General features: G+C 36.8%; 1 protein-coding gene and 1 long non-coding RNA gene across 8 annotated transcripts; both read left to right on the top strand.

Moving 5' to 3' along the window:
* Positions 1–2005: 2005 nt before the first annotated feature.
* SRSF11 (serine and arginine rich splicing factor 11) lies at positions 2006–20492 on the top strand. 7 transcript variants are annotated; one of them, XM_058175587.1, is made up of 12 exons: positions 2006–2402; positions 5954–6087; positions 10331–10440; positions 12767–12859; positions 13734–13783; positions 16161–16288; positions 16845–16926; positions 17807–17938; positions 18508–18597; positions 19360–19482; positions 19893–20031; positions 20136–20492. In XM_058175587.1, exons 1-12 carry the CDS (start codon positions 2275–2277, stop codon positions 20322–20324), a joined length of 1398 nt encoding a protein of 465 aa, XP_058031570.1. In that variant the 5' UTR covers positions 2006–2274; the 3' UTR covers positions 20325–20492. The 7 variants fall into 7 exon arrangements, with proteins under 7 accessions (XP_058031570.1, XP_058031572.1, XP_058031568.1 ...); XM_058175589.1 differs by having other exon boundaries at positions 2007–2402; positions 20139–20492; XM_058175585.1 differs by having other exon boundaries at positions 2008–2402; positions 19387–19482.
* LOC131194511 (uncharacterized) lies at positions 6093–9229 on the top strand. The gene is made up of 2 exons (XR_009154208.1): positions 6093–8710; positions 9176–9229. It is a non-coding gene; the product is annotated as an uncharacterized LOC131194511 (long non-coding RNA).
* Positions 20493–20720: the final 228 nt, after the last annotated feature.

The raw sequence follows: 20720 nt of genomic DNA, 5'->3' as shown, positions 1-20720 counted from the left end.
TATTGCAAGATCTAAAATGGACAGATAACATCAAAAACATCATCCAAAAAGGACAACAAAGACTCTTCTTTCTGCGCTCAGAAAGCTCAAACTGCCCAAGGAGATACTGATCCAGTTCTACAGAGGAACTATTGAGTCTGTCATTTGCACCTCTATAACTGTCTGGTTTGGTTCTGCAACCCAACGAGAAAGAAACAGACTTCAGAAGATAATTAGAACTGCAGAAAAAATAATTGCTACCAACCTGCCTTCCATTGAGGACCTGTATACTGCACGAATCAAGAGGGCCGTGAAAATATTTACAGATCCCTCACATCCTGGACATAAACTGTTTCAACTCCTACCCTCAAAACAACGCTATAGAGCAGTACACATCAGAACAACTAGACACAAGAACAGTTTTTCCCCCCGAAGGCCATCACTCTGCTAAACAAATAATTCCCTCAACACTGTCAAACTATTTACTAAATCTCTATTTACTAAATCTACACTACTATTAATCTTCTCATCGTTTCCATCACCAATCTCTTTCCACTTATGACTGTAACTTTTTGTTGCTATCATTAAGGGTTAAATTGTACCCTATGACCATCATTTGTGTTGTAAATGTTGTACCTTGATGAAGGTATCTTTTCTTTTATGTACACTGAGAGCATATGCACCAAGACAAATTCCTTGTGTTCCCAATCACACTTGGCCAATAAATTCTATTCTATTCTATTCTATTCTATTCTATTCTATTCTATTCTATTCTATTCTATTCTATTCTATTCTATTCTATTCTAGAACTGCAGAAAAAATAATTGCTACCAACTTGCCTTCCATTGAGGACCTGTATACTGCACAAATCAAGAAGAGGGCCGTGAAAATATTTGCAGATCCCTCACATCCAGGACATAAACTGTTTCAACTCCTACCCTCAAAACGACGCTATAGAGCACTGCACACCAGAACAACTAGACACAAGAACAGTTTTTTCCCGAAGGCCATCACTCTGCTAAACAAATAATTCCCTCAACACTGTCAGACTATTTACTGAATCTGCACTACTATTAATCTTCTCATAGTTCCCATCACCAATCTCTTTCCACTTATGACTGTAACTTTTTGTTGCTATCATTATGATTTATATTGATATATTGATCATCATTTGTGTTGTAAATGTTGTACCTTGATGAAAGTATCTTTTCTTTTATGTACACTGAGAGCATATGCACCAAGACAAATTCCTTGTGTTCCCAATCACACTTGGCCAATAAATTCTATTCTATTCTATTCTATTCTATTCTATTCTATTCTATTCTATTCTATTCTATTCTATTCTATTCTATTCTATTCTAGAACTGCAGAAAAATAATTGCTACCAACTTGCCTTCCATTGAGGACCTGTATACTGCACAAATCAAGAGGGCCGTGAAAATATTTACAGATCCCTCACATCCAGGACATAAACTGTTTCAACTCCTACCCTCAAAACGACGCTATAGAGCACTGCACACCAGAACAACTAGACACAAGAACAGTTTTTTCCCGAAGGCCATCACTCTGCTAAACAAATAATTCCCTCAACACTGTCAGACTATTTACTGAATCTGCACTACTATTAATCTTCTCATAGTTCCCATCACCAATCTCTTTCCACTTATGACTGTATGACTATAACTTGTTGCTGGCAATCCTTATGATTTATATTGATATATTGATCATCAATTGTGTTGTAAATGTTGTACCTTGATGAACGTATCTTTTCTTTTATGTACACTGAGAGCATATGCACCAAGACAAATTCCTTGTGTGTCCAATCACACTTGGCCAATAAAAAATTCTATTCTATTCTATTCTATTCTAAAAGCACCTTTGGGATTAAGCATCAACCCCAAACATGAGCCCCTACGAAAAACGGAAAAGGCCTATAGCGCCACTTGCACATGCGCAGCAAGGCATCTCAAATGGTCATGCGCACACGCAAGTTATGCGTGTCTCGTTTCACCAGGCGGCCTGGTTCTGAGCAGGCGCAGGCTGAGAGATTCGTGCGTCGTTCGGAGAGAGCCGCTGAGGAGCTTGGGATATTGCGGCCCAGGGAGTCTGGCAGCGAAACGATCGTTCGGTGGCCGTTACTCTGCGCGCGAGGGTCTTTTTTTTTTTTTCCTCCCTTGCGATTAGAGCGACGGGAAGCGCCGAGGGACATACGAAGGAGGCGTCTCCCGATTTCCCAGGGCCCTTAACCCGTCGGCTCTCGATGCGTTTGTAAGTGCCGGAGCAGGAGGCAGCGCGATGGCTTCAAGCAGCGGCACCGATGTGATTCAGGTCACCAACGTCTCCCCAAGCGCCAGCTCGGAACAGATGCGGACTCTCTTCGGCTTCCTGGGCAAGATCGAAGAATTGCGCCTCTTCCCTCCCGAGTAAGTTCCGCTCCTCCTCGCGAGAAAGGCGGATGGTCGGTTTTTAAAGGCCGCGGCCTCCTTTGAAACCATCGCTCGAGTATTACTAGGCCCTTGATGGGCCAGGGCGGGGCCGGGAGAGGATGAAGGCCGGAGGACAGGACAGAAATCGAAGGGCTTGGCGGCTGCGATGGTTGCCGCTTCCGAAAGCTAAAAAGCTGATCACGCGGTCCCTTCCTCGCCGTCGTCCGCTCCATCTTGGAGTTTCCGGCGCTGGGGCGGCCTTTCTTTGGCTCGCCGCCGTTGTCTGCTTTCGAAACCTGGGAAGGGAGGAAGGCTGGAGACGGAAACGAGATCTGCCAGGGTCGGCAGGGGGGCGCTGAGGGACGGTTTTGAACGCCGTCTTTATTTGTGTATTGGGGGCGGGGGGGGGGGTTTGAGGCCTTTTTCGGCTGCTATTCTAGACGCGCTACGCCCGGGGAGCCACGTTGTGAGGCGGCTTGGTTTTAGGAAAAGTGCTTTATTGCGTGAAATAAAACTAATCTTGTAAGAGGAGGAAGAGCTAAGCTACGGTTCAATCCTGGTCGTTGGTTCCTGTTGTCGGTTACATATAACACAAAGTTGATATTTTTCTTCTTTTTTTTTTGCAGCCGTAATAGCACTTGAAGGGTTGTTGTTTTTTTGTAATTTTCAGGTAAAATATTTTAAGTGTACAGTATAGATTACGTTTCGATGAGTGGTTTTTTTTGTAATTATCAGGTAAAAAGTTTTAAGTGTATAGGTTAGGTTTCTAGGAATGTTTTTAGGGGAGTAAGGATAAGCCAGACATCCTTGGGATGCGAGTCTTGTTGATTTCAAACTAGGCAGAATGATAACCCATGATTTGGATTTTGAACTGATAAGAGCCTCGACAAGAGTAACCAAATTGAAGAAAAATGCTCCTGGGCACATGTCCTTCTTTGTTGGGAGGATGTTTGGGTATTTGTGGTTGTGGTGCCTGAAAGAGAGCTTTTGGGGGTGGGGGTGAAACAGGAACATAGTTTTATGATGAGTCTAGAAAAGATGACTGTACAGGCAATCTTCAACTTATTTCATTTAGTTAAATGAACTTAATTCGTTTAGTGACCATTCCTAGTTGCAACAGCAGTGAAAAAAAGTGGCTTATGAACGTTTTTTTCAGAGTTACCACCTTTACAGCATTTCCCACGATCATGTGATCAAAATTCAGATGCTTGGCAACTGGTTCACATTTATGATCATTGCAGTGTCCCGGGGGTTATATGATCACTTTTTGAGATCTCCTGATAAGCTAAGTCAATGGGGTAACCAGATTCCCTTAACAACCAGGTTAGTAACTTATCAACTGCAGTGATTGACTTAAGTTTGGCAAGAAAGGTTGTAAAAATGGGGCAAAACTGACTTGACAAAGGTCTCACTTAACAAAAGAAGTTTTGATCTCAGTTGTGGGTTGTAAGTCGAGGACTACCTGTAGTGCCAATAAAGGAGAATAACCTATTTGGGTAAATGAAACATCTGCAGGAAGACAACCAAGCTCATCAGAGAGCACCACTGTAATAGATTAGTGAAATAGTGTAACCAAAATGTTTTCATTTGTTCAGGTTACAGACAAAACAAAATCCAGACAGTGAGGAGGCAAAATTACTACAACTCAAGTAGATGCCAAGGCAACATAACCTACCCGCCCAGCTATTCCCTAGTTTTCTTGATACTTGTCTCTTCTTATCTAAGCCAAGCATGTCCCTGCATGACATCTGCTATGGCTTTCACCCATCTTCCCATCATCTTTCTTGCCTTCCCTCTTCCATTGAAAGAGGAAGACGCTAGCCTTCAGTAAAGTTCCAAGAACCTGACTCCATTTACTTCTGGCAATAAGAAAACACAGCAGGCTTGGCCTGTGTCCCTTATAATCCGAAAGCATATTCTAGAATGGCTGTTAACAATCTGGTGGCCTCTAGATCTCTGGGACCGAAACTCCTATAATCTCCATCCAGTACAGTATAGCATACTTTGGAATTTATGCTGAAGCATAGTTTGGGGAGGTCCAGGTTAGGAAAAAAGATGCTTCCACAGATTGTCACTGTATGCCCAAAACACAACAGGAAAGAAAGAGCCCTTTCTTAATATTCAGATTTTCTGCATGAAAGAAGCTCTGCAAAATGTAATTATAGGATATTATTGAAATATGGAAGCCACCCAACTATTACAGGGTTACCCCTCTAAAAATATCTGCATAGCATCAGTAAAGCATAACTTGGTCCTAATATTATGTTAAATTATACAACCATGTATAAGACCCTGTCCTATATTTTTTGGAACCCCGAAATAAGCGCTTGGCCTTATTTTCAGGGAGGTCTTATTATTTTGGGGCATGTGGAACAAGATGGGGCTCCTCTTGCCGTCTTACCTTATTTCCTGCTCTGTGTTTAAATATTTTTGGGGAGGGCTTATTTTTAGGGGGAGGCTTATTTTAGTGCATGCGCTCAAAAGCCCGATCAGGGGATGTCTTATTTTCGGGGAAACAGGGTAGCTACCCTGAAACAACAAGTTGGGAAGTAAAACATTTTTTTCTATAAGAGGACTGGTTGTTGATTTTTCATCCATAAATGACATAATTTTTTCTGGGCATTTACTTTATGGATATAGCTACAAATCTGTATTGTTTATTTATTTGATTTATAGCTCTTTTTTAATTCAGCAGTTTAAGATAGTTCACATAATATTCTGTCCTATTTTTTTCCGAGGGAAAATAATGAGTGGTAGATTGGACTGAGAGTGTGTGTGACCCAAAGAGCCTGGTGAGCCTCTGTGGCTAATGGTAAATTAACATCTGGTTCTTTTGAACTCTAATCTAACACGTAATCATGCTACTTCACTTAATCTTTTATTTGATGCAAAGCTAAACCATTGGATTCTTGGTGTTGTCTGAGCTTGTTTGTTTTCCTGTAACCATTCCCCAGCTAGGCTAAATACAGCAGAAAACAACTAGTCTTGAAAACATCAAAACCTTATAGTTGAGTCCTGAACTAAATATGTAACTAAATATGGAAAAGTAAAATATTCATCATCATGCATATGAGATGTGAACAACACACTTTGCATATATTTTTTAAGAGAGAATTGATATATTGCTTGAAGGAAGATTTCTTTTTCAATGAGGAAAAATTCAAGTTATTTATTGTCTGTGACATCCCATTAAGAATGTCGGTTACATCTTCCCAGTTTTCAGTATTAGATTAAATCTTAAATACATATGGTAGGAACCAAGTGTATGGCTGAGTGAACAATTATAGAGGTACTCGCTTCATAATTTTGAAAAGGTAGGTGCATATTAATATTTAGACTTATTTAAGTTTAATTGAAATACAGTATAAATATGATTCTTCTCCAGGCACGTTTAATAATTTTCCCTGTTTTATAACATAAAAACAATTTTTTTTGGAAACTGTAGGGTCCATGTCCAATACTTTTTTATATAGTTCCAAAAGTCAAATAATGTCTTAACCTTTGTTCATGTTACATCTGATGTTCATATTCTGAATTTTTTTTTTCAGTGACTCCCCTTTGCCTGTTTCTTCCCGTGTGTGTTTTGTAAAGTTCCAAGAACCTGACTCAGCAGTTGTGGCTCAGCACCTGACAAATACTGTATTCGTTGACCGAGCATTGATAGTCGTACCCTACGCAGAAGGTTTGTGAATTGTTTAAAGATCTATGAAGCCATAGACCTCTGGTATTAAATCCTGATATAGTTGAATAGCATGAAGTTTAGTATATAAAATATCCAAGCTTTTTTGAATTTTTAAAACCCTTGGTATACCCTCATCTTTGATTTCTGTAGAACAGACAGAAAATACGAATTCAGCACTTGCTGGAACTTGCCCATCAGTTTTTGCAAAGGCTTTTAGAGTAATTTTATATTCACACAGCATTATTTGATTTATTTCCACCAGACTGCTTCGAGGCATTTTTTAAGCTATCTTTTTAAAATGAAATATATAAACAAGCAGTGTTGCTTTAAGTTACCTGGCATCTGTTATCACATGGTTCATTCTCCCTCATGGAGAGTTGGTGAATACATATCACCAATTAATTACAAGGCAGTGTTCTGCTTGTTTTAGTTGACAGCTGAAAAGCGGTTAACCCTCAATATAAATTCTGGTACACCAAGGGTTTGAGATCTCTTGTTAGTCAGAAAATATCTGCAAAGGTGCTAAATGGGCACTGGGTGTTAGATTCCACATTTTCTTATTCAACCTTGCTATATATTCTAGAATTTCTCTAAAATAATAAACTCTTCTCTCTTATTTGTGTGTGTGATTTTTATAGTGGAGAAGGCAAATGCAAAAGCCCTTCCAGATGACTGAAACAGTGGGGTCCTCTGCAGCTACAGGGGATTCTAGACATTAACTAAAGGCCAGCAAGCACTCAAGTCCCCAAGTGTTTTATCCCGGTGTAAATCACTCACTTGTTAACAACATTTTTCTCTCTTCTTTTTCTTACATTTTTAGGGTGTTACAGTAATTTGAAAAACAATGAGCAGGTTGGAAATATAACTAAAACTCTGTCAAGAAGACTGCTCTTCTAATGAGTTCTGTTGAACCTCTGTAGATTTCACCACAACTCTTTCAAAGGCACTGTTCACAGATAAACTAGTGCTCATTTTAGATCACGGGACTACAGTAAATTACTTCACTTAATTCTGCACTTCTGCATACAGAGATTACTACATCTCTTTAAAAGCAGTGAGATTTACGCAGACTAACTGTGCTGGATTGTAGTCTATGTTTTATATGTAGTGCCTCATTCTACTCCTTAATAAGGCAGAATAATATGCAACAGGCAGGTCTAATTAATTAATGTTAGGATATTCAAAACTAAAACTATAATTAATACCAACAAAGTTTTGTCCTCCTTGGTTTAACTTGGCTGAATAGAATACTTTAAAGTACTATTTCTATGTAACTATGTAATTCTGACAATGTCAGATATATCTATGTCTGAGTCTTACATAATTGCTGTCTATATTAGGGCCAAGCTAGATGCGACAGTAGCTGCGTTTTTAAATATGGATTGGTCCCAATTTCTTAGAAAGAGAAAGGGTGGGGTGCTACTTTTCAGAGCAAAAGGTGAAGTGTATAGCCGCCTTCCTGTGCCTGCAATTTAACCTCCTTGCAGTCTGTCTCCCTTTGTTTTTTCTTTATCTGAGCTCCAGTGCTGCAACTCTGCCAGCACCCGCAGAAAGCTACTGTGGTGAAATAAGCAGCAGGCTGGGGTAGGTTTCAGCGCCCTTGCCTCTTTGTATTCCTTTTATTACTAAACATGGATTATACACCTTTTTTAATGTGATTGGGGAAGGAATGCCGCTGTCGTGTTCACCTTGGCTCTAATTAACTGAACCAATAGCCTCCAATATATTTGTAAGTTAGTGTTTAAGAACAGTGTCTCTTCTTAAGAGCTTGAATGGTTTTGATACATCATATTTTTTTCTCTTTATAAACAAGATTTTAAACTCTGCTAGAAAGATAGATGACTGATAAATCTCATGCTGCGATACCGGTCAAAAAGATGACTTTTCTGAATTTTTCTGAGGTTTGTTTAATGCAATTTGAGTAGTTGTTACCTATCAAGAACTCACATTGGGTTTTTAGGATCTGCACCATTTTGTAGTTGGCAGGATATGACAAGTGGTTTATCAGAATAATGGACCCATGATTTTTTTCTATGAACTTGGTCTCTACTCTTTCTCACAAATGGTCCTTATCTCTGAAAGAATGTGGGTGTCACTCTTCAATTCTTCTTTTCACAAGACCCTATTTTTGCTAGTGCTTAAGCATTGCTGAGGGAAAAAAAACATTTCAAGATCAGTGAAACTGTTCAGTTGCATTGAGGCATATGCTTAAGCACTCTGCTGAATTGACATCTTTACCCTTTACTATTGTGGCGATACGTTCTGATATTATCTCTCTACAAATATTACAGTATGCATTGTACTGATCATATATCCCCTAGTATCAAGTCGCATTTCTGTTCTTAGTGTGTTCATACATCTTGGTGTTGATTGTTGCTTTGTGTTCTAGACTTAACACAAAGTTCACGGTAAGGCATAGTACTATAATCTTCGTGATGAAATGGAAGGATTTGGAAGCAATGCAGATATTAAAACAGTGACTTTGGGTGGGTTTATGTAGGTTCTTTGGTTAATGTTTGTTTCTTTTGTCTGTTTCTTTTTCTTCATTTCTACACATTCATGCAGTATGTCATGGTTCTAACAAAGCAGCAGTAAAAAACTCTTGACGCATGAAAATTAACTGGTGAGGGGCCTCATTGTTTTTTTTAAATTGTAGTTTTATTTCTGAATAACTTTTTTCCTAAAAACAAAATGAGAGGATCAGATGCATGACTACTTAATGGATGCAGATCTTCTGTGAGGTGTCTCAAGAGGATTTTTAGCTAGATGCCAGAAATGTTATAGTTGCACTAATTGTGTGTAAACATAAATAATATCCTCTGAGACATAATTTGCATGCAAATTTATCCCATAATCTCAGTAGATATGTTTATATTGATGCATTAATGCCCTGTATCTAAATGACCTTTCCCCCCTTTTCCCACCATAACTTTTGGTATTGAAATTATGACAGCTCAGTGACAGAAGAAAGATAACAGTGCTGTGTATTATACATTTGTTTATATTATCGGCACTTCTCAGTATAGGTGGAAGGAACCATTACCTTTATTTAACAGTGGTTTTTCTTTTTTGTTGTTGTGTTTTACAGTTCTTTTCCCTGGTTCAGCCTGAACTATATACCAGGCCCTGCTGAAAATACCACCCAACAGTTTTCTTCTGCAGCTTATCCAGTTTCTCTTAAGTGCCCTGTACATATTGTATGTTTTACGATGAGATGCAGTTTTTTTTAATATGTCTTGCAGAAACGGTTCTGGTATTTGCAAATATATAGTACAGTTATCTTATTGAACTCTCTCACGTTGGGGGCTTGGGCACATTAACAGATTAATCCGTATGTATAGGGCTTTTGCTGTTGGTTAAAATAACAAGAATCAACATTACTGTTTGTCTCACGTTGGGCCTTTTGAAGGTTATTCTTTGTTCAGGGATAGGCAGTAAAAATAGACACTTAGCAGACCACAAGCTGCAAATCAGAAGTTTCTTCTGAAAGGGCAATACTCAGCAGCATTCTTGGTACAGTAACCATGACACAAAGTGGAGCGTGTATTTTACTGCACAGGTAAGAATGTGTCACATTTTAGGTGTTCATATAAACACATACACGTGGACACATATGCAGAACCTACATTTGGACCTTTGTGGAGACCTTCATATCCAAATGAGAAGTCAGCAAAAGCCCTACACTTTTTCTTACCTTCTCTTAAGTTTTACAAAATTGTATGGTAGGTGTAAAAGAAATCATAGTGAACTGTGCCATATTATTAACCCCTAAATCAAACTTTTTTTGTCTTGTGTATCTTGATTTTTCTGTGTGCTTTATAGTGAAGCAGCCGACACGAGTCGTTGTTCATAAAACAGCTTTTGAAAGTTGAGAGCACATCCCTGGAGAACCGACTGTGCTTGCTTACGTTTGGTTCATGACTTAAAAATCGAGTACAGGTGATGAAATCTTGGCAGTGTTAACAAAAAAGTAGTGTGTATTGTGCTATTTTTTATTCTAGAACTTAACCTTTTGTAGAGAAAAAGGAACAAATTTTCACACATTGAAGTTTCATTCTGACAAACAAGTTAATGATAAATTATTAAGAGAGCAAACATTGTATTATAGCCAACATAAGTACTTTCAGCAAACTCAGATGGTGTTTCAGGGAGACATTTTCTGGGTGTATTTGTGTGTGGTTTTTTTTTTAAAGAAAAAAGATAATTGATGAGTAACTTCTAATGCAAAGTTGTCTCTCTGCAGGAGTTATTCCTGATGAGACTAAGGCTTTATCTCTCCTGGCACCAGCTAATGCTGTGGCAGGCCTTCTACCGGGGGGTGGACTCCTGCCTACACCTAACCCACTTTCTCAGGTAAGAAGTAGATGTGCATAAAATACAGCAATATATTATTTATATTCCTTTGTTTATGGGAGGTACACTTATACAAAGTTATTGTAATACTTGCAGCAGAATTATAGTGAACTGTGCCATATTATTAACCCCTAAATCAAACTTTTTTTGTCTTGTGTATCTTGATTTTTCTGTGTGCTTTATAGTGAAGCAGCCGACACGAGTCGTTGTTCATAAAACAGCTTTTGAAAGTTGAGAGCACATCCCTGGAGAACCGACTGTGCTTGCTTACGTTTGGTTCATGACTTAAAAATCGAGTACAGGTGATGAAATCTTGGCAGTGTTAACAAAAAAGTAGTGTGTATTGTGCTATTTTTTATTCTAGAACTTAACCTTTTGTAGAGAAAAAGGAACAAATTTTCACACATTGAAGTTTCATTCTGACAAACAAGTTAATGATAAATTATTAAGAGAGCAAACATTGTATTATAGCCAACATAAGTACTTTCAGCAAACTCAGATGGTGTTTCAGGGAGACATTTTCTGGGTGTATTTGTGTGTGGTTTTTTTTTTAAAGAAAAAAGATAATTGATGAGTAACTTCTAATGCAAAGTTGTCTCTCTGCAGGAGTTATTCCTGATGAGACTAAGGCTTTATCTCTCCTGGCACCAGCTAATGCTGTGGCAGGCCTTCTACCGGGGGGTGGACTCCTGCCTACACCTAACCCACTTTCTCAGGTAAGAAGTAGATGTGCATAAAATACAGCAATATATTATTTATATTCCTTTGTTTATGGGAGGTACACTTATACAAAGTTATTGTAATACTTGCAGCAGAATTATAGTGAATAAGAATTGCCCCCAAAGTCAAAGTAACTGATTTCCTAGACTGGATCCTATTCTTCCTTTTAGCTCACTGGGATGACACCTAATTCACTGCTATTTTTAAAAATAAAGCAACATCTGAAATGAAAACATACGGAAGATTGTGGCCAGAAATGGTATTCAGCCATTTCTATAGTTGGGGATGAGCCTGTTGCAAGAGACAAAAAGAATTGCTGTGTTTTCACATAGCATAATGCTTGCAGTGCTTATATGTCTTACCTGGCTTCTATGACACTTATAAAAAATTTTTTGAACAAAAGAATGCTTTATAGCAATTAAGTCATTTAAAAACCATTTCTCAGTTATTCACTGCTTCCCTCCTCTGTAAAATCGGGATGGGGTTATGTTTGTAGTTTCAGGAAAGTGCTTTCTTGGGACTTCCAGAGTGCAGCCTTTTTAGTGTAATGTCTGTCCTCTTTGAGTTTGGTATAGCTAACTTTCTAGAAAGTGAACTCTATTGTAGCCTAATAGAGAGTGCTTTCATGTTCGCTTTAAAACAAAAGTGAGGACCTTGAGTCGAGATTTCTAAAACGATGAATAAAGAACTGCATAATGACAGTGAGAGTATTATTCTTCCTTTCCAATATCCAGAAATACAGTTTAAGAAAACACGGATTGGGTACAAGTGGGAAACAATACTTTGTAGCAAGTATGAATTTCAGTTAAATGTCTATAGTTGCAAAATTAAAGTTAAGCCAAATTTATTAAAGTCACAGATAAGTGAAACGCTAGTAGAAATACTGCATGCAGATCCTGGGAAATACCTTCTTGCTTCTAGTTCCTTTTCCTTTCCTGCATTCAGAAAGTGGAGAATGCCAGTTAGAAGAGAGGAGAAATGCTTCTTCTGAGATGCAGCTAGTTTACTATAAATGAAATAGTTTTGAAGACATAATTACTATTTCATTAATTACTTTTTGGGGGTTTAATTTGGGTGCATATTGTAAAAATTAGAGAAAATTAAAAATGGGTAGTTCATATTTCCTACTTGCATGAACAAAGTCTACATTCAGTTTTTCTTCAATATTTGTTTTTAAAAAATCAGCTAGCAAATGATGATAAATATTCTTGCATGAAAACTGGATAACTATGACCAATTGCTACTGTAGCCATTATGGCAACTGTTCAACCTAAAGGGACATCATTTAGGCAAACAACCCATATTTAGTCAACAGAAGTTCCTGTTTCAGTGGACTTGATAGTAAAAGGATGATAGGAAACCTCTGCCTTGGATTCACAAGAGCTACGACCCAATTAGATGAACAATCTGATTGGTATAAAACAGCTACCTATATTCAATTCAATATAAAAATCAGTGTCAGTACTTCAGAACTTTAAAAAGTTACTAGTTGTTCCTGTTTTCCAGAGTTTTGGAAAATAGAACAATTAGAATGTGCTGAAAATGTGCTGTGTTTGTATTTTCCTTATGAAAAATGCATAGATTGTACTAATTTTCACTTTTACAGATCGGTGCTGTTCCTCTGGCTGCTTTAGGAGCTCCAACTCTAGATCCAGCTCTAGCTGCTCTAGGTCTTCCTGGGGCAAACTTAAACTCTCAGGTATATTGCTTTTAAGTATAAACCTGGCTCTAGAAAATCGTCAGTTTTAACATTTATGCAGTTCCACACTCGGGGAATTTTTATTGTGGAATTCCATAGGATTATTTTTGTTGTCTCTGGTTTTCCACAGCAACAAGAAACAAATGTGTTCATCTGAGTATTAGAAGATTGTGATGTATGATTGTATATTTAACATAGTTAGAGCAATTTATGAACCGTAGTATTGGAGGAAGGCCAGCTTTATCAGTTTAATATAATAATGAAACAACACAGGGAAATAAGCTCCTTCGGCATCCTCCCATATCTCTCAAATCCGATTCAAAGGGTTAGGGATTCCTCTGGAACAGATTTGGTGAATTGATGGGCAATAGTAATATTTCATGCCATCAATATATTGTATAATGAGAACTCATACTCTAGAAGTTCTTTAACAGCATCATTAGAACTCACACTTGGATAATACCATTTTTATAACTGAAAAGGTATATAACAGTTTTGACTCAAATGCAGTCTTAATCGAATTTGTACATTGACTCTTGGATTCTGGATATATTTCTCATTGCAGTCATTTTGTAAATGGACAAGTCCTTCTCCAATTGCAGAAACCTCAAATGATCAAGGACTCTTGTGTAATTTTAAACATAAAATCTCTTGCAAATACTGACATGAATAGTTATCAGAAATAAAAAATAGCCTGGATCTGAGTATATATTGTATTCTCGATTTAAATTTATAGTAAGCTAATGGTAGATACATTCTAAGACTTACAGTAATTTGTGTTTTTTAATTTTAATTATCAGATTTAAAGTCATTTGGGAGTAATTTTTTCCAAATATTTGTTTGAAAAGCAATTTCTGGTTATTTTTCTTTGCAGTCTCTTGCAGCAGATCAACTTTTAAAACTTATGAGCACAGTGGATCCAAAGTAAGTATTGATTTTTAGAATTGCACTATATAGCACAATTGGTTTTGAGAAAGAGGAATCTTTTAAAATAATGCCTTTTGGGTGAATAAGAATCAGGACTTTTTCCTAGACTTGCCTGTTACAGGTAGTCCTCAACTCATGAAAACAAAATTTTGGTCGATAAGCAAAATACCTGTTAAGTGAATTTTGCTCCATTTCATGCCCTTTGTCGCCACAAGGGTTAAATGAATTACTCCAGTTGTTGAGCTAGTAACACTATTATTAAGGGAATGTGCCTTTCTCATTGATTTTACTTGTCAGAGGTTTAGCAAATCTGATCCTATAATGCTGGGACACTGCAACTGTCATAAATACATGCCAGTTGCCAAGCGTCTGAATTTGGATCAGTGACCATGGGAATGCTGCAATGGTCGTAAGTGTAAGAAATGGTCACAAATCCCTGTTTTCAGTGCCATTGTAACTTCAAATGATCAGTAAATGAATGGTTGTAAGTTGAGGACTGCCTGTAACTACCTGGGCTAAGGGAAGCAATTTTTTATGCTGCTCTTCCCCTTTTGTTGTAGTGAAAGCAAGGAGATGGCTCTATGAAGGCTATTTTAACATGCTTAATGAACTTCCTTAATTTTGTAAGAAGAGGAGATGGGCAATGCTGAGACAGCACCCTCTGATCTTCTAAGCAGGATGCATGCCATCATTTTATTTACTCTTTGAATTATGGGACATAATTTCAGAAGTAGTAAAATGTTTTCCTCTCCTTGGTAGTCTCCACGACACTCATGGCATACACACTGAGTGCAAATCTATTGTACTGATGGTAGGGATGGCAAGTAAGCAGTTGAGAAATAGGAAGTTTGAAAGATCTCAGTTTTATAGGTCCATCAACTGAGAATATTTAAAGAAATACTTTTAGTGTATTAACTAAAAATATTTAAAATATTTAGTAAAATTAGATGCTTTATTGCCAATTATTTATATATTTCATGGCATTTTTAATCTATATTGTCCGATTATGTCTTGGCTGTGAAATTGCACATATAAATAAAAGTTCAATAACAATTCAAAATATAGGTCAAAATTACCAAGACTTTTATAGTATTACAAGAGTGGCCTTTCTCTTGTTAACTGTATATGAGAAGATTCAGCTTGTTGAAATTTATATAAATGTAGAAATACTGGTGTCAGAACTTCAAAATTTGTTTTTATTTATTTATTTAATCAGTTTATGTAGCTGCTTACCTCATACATGTGACTCTGAACAGCATAAAATTAAAAACAGGAAAAATACAACAAAGCAACCACAAGGCAATAAACTACAGATTTTAAAATCTATTCAAAAACTAAAAAAATAAATCTGCAGGACGATGCAATTTCCTTGGCAATACAGCCATTTTGCAGGCTGCATAACCATGTTAAATCCTAATGCAGCAAGACACAATAGATTATTTTTACAGGTTAACATAAAACAATTTGTACATCCATTATAACTAATCTCAGATTAGTCCTGGAATATACTAGTTAGTTAGGGAATTTACTGCAAAAGAGGACAAACACATGTTTTTTGCTTTTCCTTTCATTTTATATGTGTCAGTGTAGTTGGGAAGTTGTGGCCTGGACTAGAATATTCTTCCCAATTTCCTACTCTTGAAATGTGGTCTCCATTGATTTCTAGTACAGGTAAATCTGGCTTCCCCCATTGGCTTTGCTTGTCAAAAGGTCGCAAAGGGTGATTAGGGGACCATAGTACACAACAACCGTCATAAATATGAAGCAGTTGCCAACTGTGAAAAATGGTCATAAGTCACTTTTTTCAGTTCTGTTGACCATGTTGTAAGTCAAGGACTTACTTGTATGCTTTAAAGAGCAGAAGCAGGAGGATCCCTATTAATTTCAAATAAATTCATTTCTGGTATCGTGGAAAAAATAATTACCTATGTATTGTATATTAATGGACAAGAATATTCTAGACAGTAGGATAATCTAGTAAAAGGATACACTAAACAAAAATATATTTAAAAAAAAACCAGCAAGAAAATTCAAGTACTCAATTTTCGAAATTATGTTTTAAATAAGTTTGCATAGACCTGAAATTAACGGATAATACATGCTTTCATTTATTCACAAAAATGTATGTGCCAGTGAATTCAGCAGACTCCAGGCAGCTTACATAAATAAAACAATAAAATACTTAAGAAAAATTCCTAGTGTTATACCCAAGAATGCCACTGTCAGTGATCCACAGTCTTTTTCACCGAATGCCTTACAAATGGAGATTGTTGCAATTATTTTTCTAACGGATAGCAAGAGTTACTTACGTGTATATTCGGTTTTAAATGGGCTTTATAGTTCAATTTTTCTATGTTTTTTTTATTTGGTTCAGGCTCAATCATGTAGCTGCAGGCCTTGTTTCACCAAGTCTGAAAACAGATACCTCCAGTAAAGAAATAGAAGAAGCCATGAAACGAGTACGGGAAGCACAATCTCTGATTTCTGCTGCTATAGAGCCAGGTAAAGCCATCTAAAATGTCACTCAAGTCATTTTGCCTTGCACAAAATCACTGTAATACTCTGTAGTCTGGAAAAAAAGTTCTGCATTGTATGAGATATCGGTAGAATGTCAGATATGAGTAAACATTGGGAAGAACAACATCTGATTAAGAATCATAATCAGTAAGTCTTTTGATACCAGTTGCTGAAAAATACCGTAATTGTGGACTAATATCCAGGAGCATATTGATGAGATGCTGGAATTATTTTATGTCTAAACCAAAGAACTTCTTTTATATTTCTTAGGATTGTTCAGATGTTATCCTAATCAGTATTTCATCTTATATAATACATCCCACATCTATTTATCTTATAGGAATATGAATTAAAATGTTCGTAGTTACTTGAAAATGTATTTGACCCTTTACGCAATTGATAGAAATAGCAGAAAACTGCTTTTGAGACATAAAAACTCCTTCGGCTACAGTTTTATGTATTTAAAAAAATAACTTCAATAGCGTTCACCTAATTTTTCCTGATGGTTCTGTAATGGACACTTCCGATGTTCTGGTTCCAGATAAAAAAGACGATAAAAGAAGGCATTCAAGATCCAGGTCGCGTTCAAGGCGAAGAAGAACACCTTCTTCTTCCAGACATAGGTAAGGGTTCACAACAATGGCTCACCTGGCTGCTTACTGAGTTTGGTAGATAAGACTGTAGTTACTATATAATATGGTAATGGCCAGCTGTAAACAGTATAATCGGGGGGGGGGGGATGATTCAGAAAAATAAATTGTATTCAGTAAATTGAATTATGACTTATTTTTCGATAACTGTATGAGACTACAGCCATAGTGTTGGGTCAGAGAATGCAGCCATTTTTCACTAGCTGATCAGTTGAGTAATACTTAAAAATAATTTCCAAAACACTGATTAGTCTTTTAATACACATGAGCTGAATATGAAGTCATTAGAATGAGTGTAATGAATAGATAGTATTGCACAGGAAATAAGAAATTCCGGTAGGTGGTTGATAATTTTTCTTGTTTTTGAATACTATGTTTCTTGTGTTTCATGTCTTTCAAAATGTATTTAAGTTCCTGGTGTTTTGTCCTTATTATTGAGAGAATCCTCATCAGTTATTTAAGATCCAAATCAAACGTAACAAACATTTCCATTTCCATATGTTGTATTTCTGCTAGCGCTCAGATTATCTCAGTCTAAGCAGTACAATATAGTCATACAACGGACATCACCAGTGTCTAATACTGTAGTGAAATGATAAGTTTTCACCATGCAAAGATATGCTCAATTTGTCAGATTGCAAGAAAGTGAACAGTTTATATATAGCAAATAATAAATAGAAAATAAACAGTTTATAAATAGCAAATAGTAAATTTCCCTATTGTAGATAATAGTTGTGTATATCTAGTCCATGTTTTGCTTAGTCACTAAGCATCACTCTATTTGATAGTTCATAGAGTATCTCTTATGTGATCTGATATGTCATTTTTATTTGATTAATGGTTTGCTTAATAGACGGTCACGAAGTCGATCCAGAAGACGGTCACATTCAAAGTCAAGGAGCAGAAGAAGATCTAAAAGTCCTCGACGGCGGCGATCTCACTCCAGAGAACGTACTAGGAGATCTAGGAGCACTTCCAAAACCAGGTGCTTGAAAACTTCACAAAATCCTGAAATTCTGTTTTGCATTGGAGGAAATTATTCTGTTAGCTAGAAAAATATTGGAAACGTGATTTGTAGCCAGTTTCCATTCTTGCCTGATGAAAAACTCTTTGATCTAGCAAAAATTTCCATCTATGGAATGGGGAGGTGACAACTTTCACCAAAGGGTTTTTCCCCCGTTTTAAAGATTAATCCAAACATGAGATAGAGATCAGTAAGGCAAACCTTTCTTCCCTCTTGATGCTGCTATCAGAAGCTTCTGTTGGATCAACTAATATTGGCATTAATTCTATCCTGTAATCAGGACAGATGGATAGAGATACACCCCACCCTCCAATCCATCCATCCATCCATCCTGGTTACAGGGTAGAATTAATGCCAATGTTATTGTGTATGTGTATATATTTTATACATTCATACACATGCACACAGACACAGACTATCTATCTATCTATCTATCTATCTATCTATCTATCTATCTATCTATCTATCTATCTATCTATCTATGGAAGATACATAAAACAAAAACAGCTCATCTTTTCTTCCTCTTTTAGAGACAAAAAGAAAGAAGAAAAGGAGAAGAAACGATCTAAAACTCCACCCAAAAGCTACAGCACTGCCAGACGATCCAGAAGCGCAAGCAGGTTTGGTGTTTGGTGTAATCCTATGTTTCTCTCGAAGGCTGTCGAAATGGCCTACTATTCTGATTCTGGGAAACCTTCACTATTGGAACAAGGGTTCTTTCATACTACACTAAAAGCATTTTAATGAATTGTACTGCTTTAGATCCAAACACTGAGATAAAATTCTCAAGGTTAACCTGTCAATGTTTCTAAGAGGTGCTAGTGAACCAGCATGCTGAAGTCATTTATTGGTTGGAAGTCAATCCATCATTATAGATAACTTGCACTTGCCTATATGGGTCATGAGGAATATGAAAGTTACTCCTCTTATGCAAGCTCTTGCCTTTTAATTTTTCAGGCTAAACAAAATATGGATTGCTAGAAATAGAGATCTTATTATGTACATGCACATCTCAGGATAGTTTATCCAGCAAGCAATTACTGATCAAAAGTTGGTGTGTGTGTGTGTGTGTTTGTCTTTCTGTCTGTCTGTGCATGCATCCTGCATTAGAAACGTTTTACAAGGTTTTTGCTACCAGTAAGACCAATTTCAGTCTTTCTCTTGACTTCTAGTTATGATCCTGACTTTTCACTGTGCTATCTTGAGGTCACTAGGCCATCCTAAACAAAACCTGAAAACAACTGATTTAATTTAGCCTATGTTGCATTTATGTTTTTGCCTGCTACAAAGAAATGCTGAAGCAATTAAAATATTTTTTTCTTGTTTATATATAATTTTGACATTAAATACATATTGGGGATGTTAATAAATGCAAGGCAAAGTTTGATTGTGAGACACTCTTGTTACAGAGAAAGACGTCGCAGAAGAAGCAGAAGTGGCTCTAGATCCCCTAAAAAGCCTAGGTCACCTAAGAGAAAAGTGTCTAGATCCCCTTCACCAAAAAGGTTTGTCTTTTAACAAATCTACTGAATTGATCATTTTTTTCTTTCTCAGTTCTCCTGTTGTAGGAAATTCCTTAGATCTTGTTCGGGCTTAATTTAACGTTGTTCAATTAACAGTGATTGAGTAACCATTCTAGCAATAATTACTGGCATTAGAATCTTACTTCACTTTGGGAAATGTGAAATAATTTTGAAGGTATTCAGTAAATTGACATACATCAATAAAGACATAATTATTTGTAAATAATAACACAGATTAGTTTATCTGCATTTCTCATATTGTTAAACAGCTTTCATTGCAGAGACTTGTGTGCAACTTGCCCATTTAGTTTAACATTTTAGTTAAAACATTTTAGTAATCCCATGAAATGCTTGTATTCTCATTCTCAAGGTTTTTGTTGTTTTCCTTTCAGGCATAAAAAAGAGAAGAAAAAAGATAAAGATAAAGAGAGAAGCAGGGATGAGCGTGAAAGATCAACAAGTAAAAAGAAAAAAAGCAAAGACAAAGAGAAAGAGCGAGAGAGGAAATCAGAAAGTGACAAAGATGTCAAAGTATGTTTAAATATATTTCTCCTGGTTGATTTGAATTCCAGAGATTCCAAACTTCATTTGAAACATGTCTTATGTGGTTTATTTTATGTTTTGTCTTGGCAAAGCAGGTTACAAGGGATTATGATGAAGAAGAACAAGGCTATGATAGTGAAAAAGAGAAAAAGGAAGAAAAAGCCGCTGATTCCACTTCCCCAAAGCTTAAGGAGTCCCCGGAGAAAGGGGGTGGTGAACCAAGGGAGTCCAAGGTCAATGGAGACGATCATCATGAAGAGGATATGGATATGAGTGACTGAATGTTGCCTTTCCCATGAAAACAATTGGCCACATGCATCAGTGTCATTCCTGTGTGATTCCTTTATGCTGTACTTGTTTAACCTTCCAAACTAGATGTATACAGCTGTAACTATACATGGTTGTAAAGCGCCTAATATTAAATAATTACATCAAAAGTTTTAGAGAAAGTGGTATCTGGGTTTCCATTCTTGTTATTGGCTAAATTGACTTGAGTAGCCCAGCAGTCCTTACTAGCTTGGTGCTGCTTTTTTCCTTTTTGAGCAAAAAGCTGCATGCATCTTTGACAGGCATGGACTGTTTGTGTTGTATGATCTTTTTAGTAAACCAGCTCACCTACAATAGTGTTTCTAGAGTTTAATTATTTACAATAATAGAGCAAAATAGGGAATGAACTG

This window comes from Ahaetulla prasina, chromosome 3, assembly GCF_028640845.1.
Source record: "Ahaetulla prasina isolate Xishuangbanna chromosome 3, ASM2864084v1, whole genome shotgun sequence".
NCBI classification, from domain to species: domain Eukaryota; kingdom Metazoa; phylum Chordata; class Lepidosauria; order Squamata; family Colubridae; genus Ahaetulla; species Ahaetulla prasina.
This window is presented reverse-complemented; position numbering and strand designations above follow the sequence as displayed.